At 36.6% G+C, this 15,632-nt stretch overlaps 1 protein-coding gene across 3 annotated transcripts in view; it reads right to left on the reverse strand.

Annotated features, from left to right (window-relative positions):
* Nucleotides 1-15,308, reverse strand: part of LOC143282065 (CREB-regulated transcription coactivator 1-like) — a 55,453-nt gene extending 40,145 nt beyond the window's left edge. Inside the window, exons 1-5 of one of the 3 annotated variants that reach the window (XM_076587521.1) lie at nt 15,171-15,308; nt 14,933-15,043; nt 14,599-14,724; nt 12,830-12,894; nt 2,398-2,433 (exon numbers count right to left, since the gene is read on the reverse strand). In XM_076587521.1, coding sequence (XP_076443636.1) covers nt 2,398-2,433; nt 12,830-12,894; nt 14,599-14,724; nt 14,933-15,043; nt 15,171-15,284 — 452 coding nt within the window. In that variant the 5' untranslated portion in view covers nt 15,285-15,308. Of the gene's footprint in view, nt 1-2,397; nt 2,434-12,829; nt 12,901-14,598; nt 14,725-14,932; nt 15,044-15,170 lie in introns of those variants that run through there. The other 2 variants (XM_076587517.1, XM_076587519.1) reach the window with 2 other exon arrangements.
* Nucleotides 15,309-15,632: the final 324 nt, after the last annotated feature.

Here is a 15,632-nt window from a genome sequence, read left to right on the forward strand (position 1 = left end):
ACAGATTAATTTCCCTTTTTTTACTATCTGCACCAAAACGTTCGCAAAATAAATATAACTTCCATGCTTAGCAAAAGAAGTTCCTGTTTGAACAAAAAATTATAAAAACGACTGCTCTTGTTGTTGTGTCAGAATACCATATCAAAGTGCCAAGTTTAGAGAATAAAAAAAATATGAATATAACAGTAAATGCAGTTTGCATATAATTTGGCTCTTTTTTTTTTCTTTTTTTTTTTTGCGCCCATCCCAGAGGTGCAATATTGTTTTAAACAAGATGACTGGAAAGAACTGAATTTTTCCTATTTTTATGCCTAATTTGGTGTCAACTGACAAAGTATTTGCAGAGTAAATGGCAATGTTAGAGTTTACCACGGACACAAAGACATACACACACAGACAACCGAACACCGGGTTAAAACAGACTCACTTTGTTTACACAAGTGAGTCAAAAATGAAACTATTACCCATACACATAATTATCTGCCCCAGACCACAAGAGAAAAGCTGTCTTGTGCAAAATTTAAACCGAACAACTGTTCAAACCCTATTGAAATAATATTCTGCTAGCATTCATGCTAATGCTTTCGATCATTCTACCACCACCCCTCTCACTTCACATAACAGTGATATCCTGCAGATAAACAGGCTTCAGTATTGTGGTAAACATAAAATTATGAACTCAAAACAGTAACAATAAAGAAAGAAAACAATAAACAAGGAAAAATATGGAGCGAAAGCCACTGAAGCAATCATTCATCAATTCTCTGGTGAAGGTGATCATATGCGCACTAAAAACATGCAGCATGCTGGCAAGTTGATACTTCTATGAATCTGGCAAAAACATACATTCAACTTCAAGGGCTTACCAGTACCACTTTCATGCTTTCTCTAAACTTGGCAATGTATGTTACTGCAAAGAAAAGCCCAGTGCTTAAATTTCATTTCACTTTTTCAATGCTTGCAAGTTTGTATGCATGCACTGCAGTCACAATCCACTGTTACCAATATCTGAAATTAACTCAGCATGCATGAACTTGGAGATAATAGCCTTTTCATCAATTTCAGAGAACTCAGCATGAGAATCAATTGTAACTTGAGAAATACTGACTGAGCACAATACTTTCAATAAACCTGGCAATCATGCAATTTGCTATTGTACGCAATGGCTACATGAGGACCATGCTGAGTGAAAAGCTATTTGTGCAATACTGAAAATGAATATGTATAAATAAACAACTGACTTCTATGGGGTGCTGCTTTTTCAACATAAGATTATGTATGCAATGTTAATGAACCTAATCTAAGGCTAAGAGTAAGAAAGAATTACATCTTCTCTCCCCAAAAAACAAGCCACTGCATCAGTACATGTCATCACATAATGTGAGGCTGATGCCACATAGTTCTACAACTAGGTCATTTGTTCATGGAAAAGGCTTACTTATGAGTCACATGGGGGTGAATGCTATTAGACAAGGGTCTCTAGTTCTATGTAGCATTTATTCCGCAACATAACATTCCACAGTGATGATTATGCCCCCCACTCCCTCCACAGGAAATTTTACTATGGCTTGAACTTGTAATGAACTTGTTCATGATGACTGCTCACAGGCAAAGGATATACATGGGACTTACAAAATGTTTCAATTTTTATTGTTTGCCTTGCAAGTTGCATGCTTCAGTTTTGTTACTCGGACTGTGAAATAATGAAATGAAATAACAAGTCAGGGTGTAGCTGTGTATAGGAGGATTCAGGATGAGTGAATGGGACAAATGCTGTGGAGATCTTTTCAAGCAAACCAAAGCACTCTGGATTTCCATTCCAACTGTTAACATCCAATATGTTCCATTATTGGAACATTTTTTTGGGGGAAAGACTGTTCGCAAGCTTGGCTCTGAATGGGGAATGGAAAGCCAAGATGGGTGGGGGCTGGGGGGTCAATGGGAATGAGGAGGTGGGTTGGAGAATGGAGCAAGATGTTTTCTTCTTCTTTTTTTCCCCCCCTTTTTTTAAATTATCATCCTTATCCTGAAACTGAAAAACCCATTCTAATCTCACAAATACAAAAACCTTCCATAAACTTATTCAAACTCCCAACTCCTCCAATACCATACATACATACATGCCCAAAACATGCAAACGATTCCTTCCTTAACAATAATAATGACAATGCAAACCATTCTTCTCCTCATTAATATAAGTTAACACCAACTGCGTACCATCCACACAACCTACTACACACAACACAACACAGACAGAACAGGTTAATATTTCTTTAGGCTTGACAAGCGACTTGGTTACAAACAACCCAGTAAATCCTGTCCACCTCCCACCCTTGCACACTGTACAACTATCCCTTCACCGAAGTCAAAGCAGGAGGGAAGAGGAGGGGCACTCACCGTGACAAGGAGACTCCATTAAGATACCGATACATCCTGGAAAGGGCACAAAAAAACACACCAACCAAAATAAAAAAGCACAACAACAAAAAAAAAGAAAAACTAAACAACCAACAAAACAGGATGCCAACACAACAAAGTCACTGCCAAAACTTTCACCAAGGCGATGTGAGTGCTCATAGAACCCGGGACAAAAACCAGAGGAAAAAAAAAAGGGGTGGAGTAAACTTCAAAATATGTTTTCCTTTTCATACAGTATGCATGCATGAATGTGTAGATATGGAAACAAACAAGTAACATAGTATGTAAATCATATATTTCTCTTTTAACACATGTAAAAAATGTAAATAGGTAAAATAAAGAAAAACTGCAACAAATAAATGAAAATCAAATAAGATGGGCTTGGAAATATGTAGAAATGTAAAAAGGACAAAAAAAGTAACTCTTTCAAACAACCAAAAAAAAAGGAGAACTTCAAATACAACAAATGAGTTGTGAACACTCACAAATGCTTTAAGCAGTTCCATCACAACCCCAGTCTCTTAAGTGTCAATCTGCTGACTAATTCAAGAACGTTTTCTCTCTCTTTGTATTTGAAACTGTGGTCATGCTTCAGTTTACACTACTTGATATATTCTATGTCAACAGCTTCATGTTAGTTTAGAACTTTTCTCATGATAAAGAAATCCTGAATTTCAAATTTATCTTTCTTATGAAAAATGCTTCTGCACATGTGTGTGTGTGTGTGTGTGTGTGTGTGTGTGTGTGTGTGTGTACATCCGTGTACACAAACCATATGTGTTCATATATGCATGTCTGTTGAGTGTGCACACGCACATGCACAACACCGCAAGCAGGTACATGCGTGTGTGCATGCATGCGTGCATGCGTGCGTGCGTGCATCTATGTGTGAGACAGGGATTTTACCTAAGCATGTTTGATCAAATATGTGTATACATTTACAATTCAATTTTTTTTTTCCTGTTTATACTCTTAAAATAAGGTAGAGAGCATGTATAGACAAATATGGAGGGGACAAAAAAAGGTAACTTTAAGAAGTGATAGAGAACTTCTGTGTTATTACTTCTTGTCATATTCAGCATTCATTTCTTTTTTCCTTTTTTTTTCATATTGTAACTTATTACAACATTCAATTTCTTAAACTTCATTTCAGCTCTCATGTCTTATGCCTTTACACCCCTCGGCCCCCGATTTATCTAGCTGGATTCCTCACAAACATGAATACATGAAATACACTTATACTGCTGTAATACTATCACACTTATAATACTATAACTGATGTTATGCTATTGGCTATAATCAAAGCAATATTTTTTTTCAAACAATGATAATAATAGTTTTTTAATACCCTCATCATATTTTAGAGGTCTGTTCTGTTAAACAAAACAGTAAACAAATCTTATCAACATTGAAACATTTCCGTCTGTGACAAGAAACCTCCATACCAAGTTAGTGTTCTGTGTGGTTTTCAGTGCACCACAAAAAAAAGGAGAGGATAACTGACTGAGTTTGTATGTGCAGGAATATCTGTATGTGTACATGTCAGCTAGCATACACTCTCAAACAGCTGTATAAATTAGGAACAAGAATTACAAGTGAGCAAAGGACCAGCCAAGCATCAACAAATAATTTTGAGAACACTTGAAATCTTAATCAGTTAATTGTATTGTCAATCGAAACAAATCTGTCAATCGAAACAGATCTCACCATTTCTTTGTTTGATAAATAAATAAATTCAGTTTTTAAAAACTCTGAACAACAAAGACTGCATGATATTCTGAAAAGTCTTATGTAAGTTACAATGAGTCTGCTAAAGCAAAACAACCAACTACCTCTCTGTACCTCAAACTCTCTGCTCTTGTTTAGTTCAGTTTGTCTCCAATGATTTTTTTAATGGTAAAGTTTACTGTGATTTTCTATAAGCTAGTAACCTAAATACTCAGTCTGAAGTAATGATTTTCTGTTTAAAAATAAAACAAAATAAAAATAAATAATTTCAGGTCCATTAACTTTCTTATCTATTCATTATATTGTAACTTCTTGAAAAAATCTTTTCATTTGCATACAACTACAAGTAAGCAAAGATAAATGACACAACTACAAAAAAAAAAAAAAACACCATACAGACAAGAGACAAAACAACAAAATGGTAAATTTTTCCTTTATTTTTCACCCATCAGGCTACTCAACATTTTCAACAGCATCCATAGCCCATTTCTAACAAGCGCTAATCCTATGGTATAGATAATTAAAATACCCCCCCCCCCCCACCCCCCCTGCCCAAAACCTAACCAGACCAACTCTCAAACAGTGACACACACAATGATGATACATGAACACACAAATGTGCACACACACACACACACACACACACACACACACACAGTTTCTGTATCTAAAAAAATCATTTTTTTAAATTATTTATATAATAGAAAATATTTTTTTCAAAACCACATTTACAACTTTGACAACCATCAGTACCAAGCATGACAACCAATGGCAGCCTTCCAACAGGTCAACTGTTCAAATCTCCAATTGAGTGCTTTTGATTCCTTTGTCAAGCAACAGACCCAGTCCCTATTTAGATCAAAATCAAGACAGTGGAACTTGTCAGAGTGCCAAATATGTGAAAGGAAATCTAAGTAAATGAGGCAAAGACAGTTTAGTACTGGGCTCAATCAGGTAAGGAATATGGTTCTGTGCTGGGAATTGGGAGTTCAGACCAGCAGATCAACTGTCTTCTACACCCACTTCTTTCTGTGAAAAAGGTGTAATGAATACAGAACAAAAGCTTTTCCCAACGTCTGCCAAATGCCAATCAAGAGATTAAAAAGAAAAGGAAAAAATATCTACCTGAGTCTTTTAACATTTATCTTTGTATTAACTTATTATGAAGCAAAAGTGTGAAGTTTAATTAAATCTTTTTTTTCTTTCATGAATGAACACAAATCAATCCTAAAACAGAAAAATGGAGAAGTAAATAAATCCAGGTTATCAACTTATCCTCAAGGGAAACACCACATCAATTTAATTATCTATTTAATTTACACTTTTTTTTCTCCTTTCTTTTCCTTTTGCCATTTTGGTAGACATACACAAAAACAAGCAAAAATCCCCTTTGTCAAGACAGGACTCCTGAGCCTGCTGTGCAGAAAAAAAAAAAAAGTTTAAACTCAGGCAGCTCTCCAACAGCTGATCGTTTCACCTTGTTGAACAGCCTTTTACACACAAGCTTTAGCTAGTTTAACCAATCTGGTTCACTGTCTGTCTTTCCAAAAGATTTACGACTGTGAGTAATGAGAATTACTTTCAAACATAGGCAGCAGAAAAGAAAAGATATATTAATATGAGAAGAAAAACAAAATGTCAGAAGAAGAAAAAACAACAAAATGAACTGAAATGTAAAATACAATGTCATTAAGTCATGATATGAATGTTAATTAAGCCAAAGATCATATTAGATTTAGAGTTATAATGGAAGTCCCCCACATGCAAATCAAGCTGTTATGATCAATAAAGAAAAGGCAAATAAGCACCTTAAGCATACATTTTTACATGTGACCGCAGTAAGGCATGCATTATATCACTTACTATAAAATCTCTTTTTGTTGTTGTTTTGAATGATGTCACAGAAACAAAGTTACATACACACAAGCTCACACACAAGAAAAAACAAGAACAAAATATGACAGAGACTGCTCTCTGAACCAAATTATTTCTACTGGGCAGCAGTAATTTCTCCATTTCTGTACAAATGTCAACAATAATTTTTTTTCTACTTTTTTTTACCTGCAAACAACATATCCACCTAACTTAAACTAGTTTTAGTGCCTTCCAAACATATGAAAAAAATTAAGCGAGGACGTGTGTGTGTGTGTGTGTGTGTGTGTGTGTGTGTGTGTTCCTGTTTCTGATGGCTGAAGAGGACTGACAAAAAAATCATGATATAACAGTGATCCATTTTTGGCTGCAAAGCTATATGAGAACAGTTCGTGTTTTCCTTTCTTTTGCAACACATCCTGCCTTCAACCAGCCTCAAAAGAGACATTTATGCAACACCCTGAAAATGCATCTGTGATGTAGATTACACTCAACAATGTGGTCCCTGCCAAACTCTATGTAGGAACTAGTCACAGCTGCCTCCCCCATCCCCACTAAAAAAATAAAAATTAAAAAAAAAACCACAAATGACAAAACAACAGTCCCACAATGAAACTCTGCCACCTGTGACTGGGATCAAGTCTACAATCTCCTAAGTAAATATCAGTCCAAGAAAGCAACCACCGTGCAACATCTTGGTACCCAAAGTTCTTTTATCAGTTTTATGGAAGCAACTCGTATACTCCTCACATTCTGGATTTTCAGGTCTTCCATACGTGTCACACTGCCTAAGCTCTTGATCTAGGAAGGGAAAGCTAGAGAATGGTGAGTGTGGGGGTGAAGGTATAGTAGAGGGGAACCTTCCCAATCCAATAAAGACTCCAAGAGAAGTGACCGCAACATCTTGAATATTAGGTCAGTCAGTCACATGGCATCCCATTTTGAAGGTGTTTATACATCCCAAACCTGCTTTGTCAAGAATATCTATGCTGGCACCTTCAAACTTCTTCTTTTTCTTCGTTCGTGGGCTGCAACTGCCACATTCACTCGTATACACACATGTATAAAAGTGGGCTTTTATGTGTATGACCATTTTATCTTCAAACAATTTATCTTCTGATGCTGGACATTGGCCAAACTGAACATTACAAATTGGTGTGACTATCTTCAATCAACAGCGGCAATGAGACAGCCCTTGCTGGATTCAAATCATCATCAATTAATTGTACTAGCCCACCAGCGTCACAGTCTGAGAGGAAGTCAAACAGTACAAGTTGTCTGTCCTCATCAACACTCTGGCATTATCTAGGCTTCTGGTGACTAATGGATAAGCATCAGAAATCTTGAGGTTGTAAATGACACAAGAAAATAATGTCTTGTGCACTGCTGCAAAACATCTTTAGGATTTTTTTTTCTTTTCAGAATTTCCTCAACCACTTTTTTCTCTATAAACCAGACACAACAAATTGATGTCAAGTGTTCCTGATGTAATATAATCTCCAATCAAGATCACACATCCCGTGCAGTAACTGCACCAACTATAACTTTAACACTAAGGCAGTAAGGGTCAGAAGAAAAAAAAGATTATATCTGTATTATTCTTGTAGTCGTACATGATAAAGCCCAGGAAAAAGAATTCTCATGACTGGTTTGAGTGTACGAGCATGTGCATAAATGCACACACATTAATGTACTTTTGTGCATCCATGCAAGTTAGTCTGAGAGTGAGTGTGCATGTAGAATATTTGACAGAACACAAAACATGAAAAATGCTTCATGCATTTATGACTGATTGAGACTGAACCCTGTATCAAATACCCATGAAAAGAATAACATTCAGATAAAGAAATAATCACTGAAAACAGTACAATGAGAGACAGAGAGAGAGAGAGAGAGAGAGAGAGAGAGAGACAGACAGACAGACAGACAGACAGAGACAGAGAATATGTGTGTGTGTGTGTGTGCGTGTGTGTGTAAGTGTGCGCGCACCTATGTTGGGTGTGTGTGTACATGCGTGTCTCTTGTCAGAAATGTTGAATCCAGAAAAACAACAATATCTAAACCAAAAGAACACACCAAGTAATATTCTGTAATTACAAAGAATGAAACTAAAAATACAACAGAAGATGTATGCGAGAGTGATTCAGTGACAGAGAGAAAACAACAGAGATTGTCAGTATCAGAGCATGTGTGTCCCCACACCAGTGTGCATGCATCCATGCACTTGTCAACAAGTCATGCCTATACGATCCTTGTTGTGTGTGTTTCAAAGCAGTTTCCTATCTTTTGGTAGGCACATTATCTGCAGCAATTGAGACCCTGAGACAGAGCCGCCCAAACAGCGCTAAAATCAATATATCGCCTCTCTCTTCAGCCTGCAGCCTGGGAAAGGCTGTGCTATGTCTAGAACCTGCCTCCAGCAAGAAATAGGTCACACTGCTATTCCACGCTCCCAGGATAACCACAATAATGAAATTATGTCATTTTACACTCTGAAGTAAAAAAAAAAAAATTAAAAAAAATAAAAAATCTTCAACACACAATAACAAAAAACCAGAAAAAAAACAAAAAAAAACAAGGAGGTACTGACATTATTTTGAGATAAATATAATGTTCAAAGTTCCCATTGAAACTCATAGACATTCCTCTTTCCTACTACAGAAACCAAGCATAGGTGTTCCCCCTGACCTTTCAAGGGAAGATATTTTTGTAATCTGCATTGAGCTGTTTGTTGAATCATGTGACAGTAATAAGAAAAACAGATGCATAAAAAACAGACTAGTCAAGAAATTCCAAGGGCACACTACTTCTATTTTTCTCCAACTTTGTGTCATATCATGTCATACTCACAGACACTGATTCTATTTTTTTCTGCAAGAAATTGATTTTATTTCTACTGCAACCATCCATCCAAGTGGAAAGGAACCTACATCAACAACAAAAAATAGCAGCAGGACTCCCAACATAAAATACTGATTCACCCTTTCGGGTCATCTTTCGTAAGAGATGTTCCCTCTTTTTGGAAATAAAGGGCAGACACTTCACTATTTATAATTATTGACTTCATGGCTGGCAGACACTGTGAAACACTGTAAATCGTATGAAAACTGCAGTGTTACTATCAGACTTATTGCCATGTCGCAAGCACTCCACCAGAACACAGTGACATGCCTGTGGCTGGCTGTTTAGTCAACAGAACAATCATATCTTTGAGGAGCGAGCTTGCAGGGTCCACGAGGGGTGTGGACCAATAAACACGAGGCATGGATGCACAGCGCAGGCTGTTTAAAGGGGTATCAACCTATGAAATTTTTATCTATATGGATACTTTTAAAGTATCTATGTTCTATCCTTAAAGATCAAGCTGTAAGCACCTTACACAGTCATTTGCACAGCTGGCTGCCTAACTTGGTAGAGACCACTGAGGGCTGCCTTCTGGTGCTCATCATGTTTCATGCATCCTCCAGTCAGGCTTCACACTCACTCCCCCCCAGCCCCTTTCTCTCAAATGCACACACTAAATTTTGCCAGGGGCAACTCTTGTTGCCATGGGTTTTTGTTGTTGTTTTTTACATGTGCTGAGTGCATGCTACACACAGGACTTTGGTTTGTTGTTTCAATCAAATGACTTGCCGGATATTCTAAATTATTCTCTCATGTATCTCATTTGCAAGATGATAATGAACAGTGGGTTTTTGTTCGAAAGCGCATCTGACACAAAGAGTCTTGCAGCAGGATGAAAATGCAGATCCAAACTTCAGGATGGCAAGATTTCCTACAGTTTGTTAATCAAACACAAATGATCATGAAGCACAAATTTTTTATGAAGCATATGCTGATTTTTTTTTCTTTATGCTCAATACCAATGATTAGGAAATTATTTACATTACTTTCCAATTTTGTCTGATTGTGTCATTTGGTGACTTACCTGTATGAAATAAACACAATCCCATTGATGTGCACTTCTTTTGAATAATCATAACATATTGCAACAATATTTTTAAAAGATGTAGTATCACTGTATGATGCAATGTGCTATCTGCCGTTATTGTTATTTTTGTATAGCTGAAATGTTAGCAACTGCAGTCCAGTTTTGTCAGAATTTTGCAATTGCTTCTAATCAACAACACTAATTCAACTGATACATTTATCACACATTAATATAACACTTTATAGCTTCTTGTTGTTTGTTTTTGTTTTTGGTCATAGCAGCTTTAAAAACAATGAATAAATAATGAAACTGCATGATTCCCCTAAATTCAGCTGATGACCATGAAATCAAGGTAGCCAACCAATCAATGCTTGTCATTTTAAGAACACTCCTGACATTAGATTTGTCTTGCCCCTAATTCTATAAACATGTAACCCAAAACAGTATTCCAAAGGACCTGAATCAACCCATGAACAGAACTGTAACAAAATGTTTTCAATGCTCACACACTTACTTACAAAACGTCAGAACTACCATTAACTGCTTTCCCTTGAAAATCTTTTACAATTATTGCTTTGGAAATTGCCTCAGACTCCAATCCCCCCCCCCTCTTAAACCCCACCCTGCCTTCCTCCCATCTCCACACACATCATACCCTTCACAAATTCTCAACCCTATCATGTACTTAATTTCTCCTCTTTCATCATCCAACTTCTCCCAAGAAAATGTTAACTGTTATTCTTATGCACACACACACACACACAAACTGTACAAACAATCTAACACTGTTCAAAGAGAAGAAGGCTTTTGTGTCACACATGGAGAACGCATAACCCAAATCCAGAGAGAAAAAAGCAATAGCAAAAAGTTGCTGGGTTTTTTTTTGTTGTTTTTAAAACAATAAATTCAGTAATAATTACCTGCCTTCAGTTTATTTACCCTGTAAAGTGCAAGACATTCGAAGACAACAAACCATCAACCAAGTTTGGTATCACTATCAGTTACTTAAAAAAATTGTTTATCTGTGTATCAGCCAGCATTTATCATTGGCGCAGGAAAAAATATCAAACAATTACACATGCAATTTGAATACTTGATTTAAACAAGTGAAGCCAAAATAAGATCAGAATAAATTATAAAGCTTAAACATTCAATACAAAACAAAGTTCAGGAACTCTTCATCCCTAAATCAAATCTGGACTCACCATGGCACCACGGTGATTACTGCCTCTTATCAGCTTGCAAACAGGTGAATTAAATCTCAAAACTGGTTTGAATAAAAGTGCAATACTTTGCATGCGAATAAGAAGTACAAAGCTGTGCACCCTTGTATCAACTCATTCTGAGCAGCACATGAACACCAATAGAGGGCTTTAGACTGATCATACTACAGGACAGGTAAAGATGACATGACATTCTAATCTTCTTCTCCGAGCATGACAGTAACTTGAATAAGGATAAATATATCATCAGCACACACTGTAAAATCAGTTTCCTTGTTCTTTTTGGCTTATCATCACACATGTACACACACTCAAAGTCAAACACAGCAGTCAGCAAATGGCAGACTGAATGATTCATAAACATGCAGAACAGTCAGTAAAGTAGGGCTTCAAACTCTATATGTAATAAGTAAAGGACACACAATTAAATGCACAAATGCAAATGCACACACACACACACACACACACACACACACACACACACACATTCAAGACCCTTTTTCTCTCCATAAACTGGCCTCTGAATCTTCATGATTAATTTACTTTGAAACAACTCAATAAATATTTAGGTGTATTCCGAAATTTTGCGATTAACTCACCCAACCATGAGGCCATCTTAGCTAGAAAAATCTTCAATTTAAACAGTTAAGTCCACACATGACAGAGTTCCTTAGTTCAACACAAAACATACACCCCGAATTTGTAACCTTGGTAACAACACTGCTGAACACCACAACAATTATTAAGGCAGGTTGATGGTAACATCAAATCCACTTATCACCTTCAAATCAAATTTGATAAATTTAAAAAAAAAAAAAAAAAACCCAGAGAGGAATCAAATATGCATCTAGTAAGAAAACACACACATAAATAAAGGAAAAACCACCTAACAGCACTGCAAGGGGGCTGCCAGTACACATTCCAAAGTTATCACTACCTAATTATCCAATTAAAGAACTTAGCAAGCATACATCACAACTGAAAGAAAAAGGGGAAACAAAGAGAGTAACCAAAAAAAAAGAGAGGGTGTGGGGGAGGATTCCTGGCACAAAATTTTGAGGAGGATGGGTGACTACTGTTTAAAATGTAAGCACTAGACATCCTTCCATGGTAACAAATGGCATCAGTACCACAACTGTTGGCTTAAATACAATTTGAAAACAAAATTTCAATGTGAATACATAAGAAAAAAGTCAGCTGAAAATAGTGATGAGAAAAAAATACAGATACCTTCATTTTCTAATGAAGGCTAGTCCTATTAGTTGGGAAAAAAAAGAACAAACAACCAACAATAAACAACAATGTGTTAGTAGTTTCCATGTTGTAGTCTGAAAGTTATCATCACATACAATTACAAGCTGAGTTTTCTTCAATTCTGTTTTCATTCCCCATGCCTACAAATGACTGCAATTCTGAAGCATTGAAAAAATACAATACAGAGTACACAATACTCTAAACAAAGCAGGACTTTCTACAACATACAAGCCATCATACACATGCAAATGACACACGAGGGAAAAAAATCATGTAAGTACTGATTACAGACGCAAGGATGCCGAAGTGACCAACACAACAGCATTATATAACAAATTTGTTACAAAAAATTTTTTTAAGACAACCACACAAACAAATCAACTATACAGGCAAGAATTCCTACCTTCGCCAGCTTGTATCTGCTGGAAGTGGCAGGTATGCTGCTGGTCCATAGGGAGAACAGTCAACCTAGATCTACAGTTAAGGTGAAAACATCCAAATTCAAAATCTTCAATTCCTACCATCAGCACTAGTGTTTCATTCACCAAAATAGGCAAAAGTCAACAATGTACCTTGTCTTATAATGTTTTGTCTGTGATCTAGAACTTTTCTTTTTCAAACTGACACATTCTTTCTTTATTCTCTTGTATGAGAATGTGTGACTATCATTCTTATCAGTACAACTCACTGAGTGTTCATTATCACCGGCAGATCAAAAGTGCATTCTTCTTCCCTTTTCTCATTCACAGAGAGATCTTTACAATTTGTTAAAATGAATAATCAACAAGTTTGAAATGCCACAATGCTCATTACTAAAGCCCCCATCATCAACATCACCTTTACACCACACTGCCTTAGTAACAGTAACACTAACAGTTGTTTATTTTCTACCTAAAACTCATTATGTAAATATAACTATAATCATTAAGTGATAAACAGTATCACTGTTAGTTTCTCTAATAATAATAGTTATCATATGTCTGTTATGTCTTTTGTCTTGAAACCTACAAAGTAATGTAATTTAAACTCTTTTTGTGTTTGTTCCCTTTTGAGTATGTGGGGTGGGTTTTTTGTTTTTTGTTTTTTGCTGTTTTTGTTGTTTAGGTTCAAAATTTCTGTCACAATTCTTTTAACAATAACAGGAGTCTCTGTGTGTGTGTGTGTGTGTGTGTGTATGTGCGTGCGCGCGCCCGTGTATATCACTATATGTGTGTGTGTGTGTGTACACATGATCAGTGCACAAGAGTACACCTAGTAATCACATTGCAAGATATTCATGTGTGTGTGTGTGTGTGTGCGTGCACGCGCCTGTGTATATCACTATATGTGTGTGTGTGTGTGTGTGTACATGATCAGTGCACAAGAGTACACCTAGTAATCACATTGCAAGATATTCATGTATACTCTTCTCTACTCCTTTACTGAATTTATAGGTCATATATGTGGCAAGTATTTACAAATTTCTTTATTTCGTACTGTCACGCATAAAAGATAACATTATTTAATGATAAAATTTTTTTTAATGAATCCATGGACACGTGTGGTTCTATACACAAGTGCAAAACAAAAACAAAAAATAACACATACATTTGTACAAACACAGGCCACTGAGAGATGGACAGAGGAGAGAGAACTTTGCATATGTATAACTGTAATGTAAATCATCAATACACTAGTAGTTTGTGATTTTTTTAAATTTTATTTATGCTGTTGAAAGTAACATCTACTTCGGACTACTAGTGAACTAATAGTGATAAACCAGCACTTTCTTTTTTTGACAGCAGACGTGGTGCTGTAAATGAATCTGTCTACACACTCCTTGAAAGTAATGAACCTGAAACTAGTGAAAGTGAAACTGAAAATAATTTCTCTGCACAACTCATCTAACAGTTTTCTGTTCACTATCTCATCTGTTTCTGGCTACATCTGCTACAAACACATGTCAGTAATGCAACATAACAATCAAAGCAAAGCAAGTCAAACCACAGCTGGGGACAGTCTTACAGAAATTTTTCCTTATATATGTGTACATACCATCTCCAGTTTTCTATAAAATACAAAACAATACTTTCTCTGTGCTTTGCTTAACTAAGTGATAACAGCCAGCGGTAACAACATATGGGTATTTCTAACTGTATCCTGTGGCCAACAGTTCTGATTTAATAAGGATACACGTTTATCAACTGGAAAAGGCCTCTGTCGGTGGGGTCCAACTCCAACAAGTTGGCGTTGCCTGTCAACGCGATGATGAATGTTAGGTCTTCCTTGTTTGATGTCTTCCAAATGCTGTAAGGCGGTCTGCACAGGCAGAGTACAAAAGAATAACTATTCCATACTAATCTGACACGCCTACGTGACTGTCATCTTGTGTTTCATCGAGAAATTTATTTCCATAAACTTGAGTCGTCAAAAAAATAAAAGAAAAAAATGAATTGACACGACGCCATTTTTGAGCACATGCGAGGATGGAGATGGGGGGTGATGTCACATATAACTTTGTACTCACCTGTAAGTCGATTCCCTGGTTAGCACCAATCTGGTTGACATTTGGTAATGAACCTCCTCTATAAGCACCGAGACTGGGGGAGATAGGTAAATGCTGTTTGGGATGTGCGACCTGAAACGGAGAGCAAATATAAGTAACAGTATCAAGAGTAGCCTACCCTGTATTTCACACGAAAAACCGATAAAACCCTCACATGATGTAAAATACCACAACAGAGTCACAATCACGTTATACTAACCGGTCGAGTCGCACTATTGACTTCTTTAATAATCGCTTCAAAGGCTGCAGTTTCCTCTGCTTGTTTTTGATTGAGCAATGCTATTTTTTCGCTAAACTTCCTAGGGGTCGCCATGATGGCTGGATCAGACAGCCTTGTTATGATTTTGGTCGCAGAATCAGTGGTCCAATCAGGTTGGACCTACTTGTCATGTGATATGTGGTAGGTGGCAGCACAACACAAATGGTTCTGGAAGCGCGGTAACAAAAATGAGAAGAAAATAAAACACCACCAAAGGGTTCTTTCAGTTTTTATATTAACCTCGTAAACACGGCTCATATATCTCTTGTCCAAGATGATAAAATAGCACATTGAAAAGAAGACGTGGCCTTCTGACGTGGACACAGAACATTCAATGGCGCTCCATCTCTCTCTTGTTCGCTTTTGTCAATGTAATTTCAGACAGCATGCATCATGATAAGT

Source organism: Babylonia areolata, chromosome 5 (assembly GCF_041734735.1).
Source record: "Babylonia areolata isolate BAREFJ2019XMU chromosome 5, ASM4173473v1, whole genome shotgun sequence".
Lineage (NCBI taxonomy): Eukaryota > Metazoa > Mollusca > Gastropoda > Neogastropoda > Buccinidae > Babylonia > Babylonia areolata.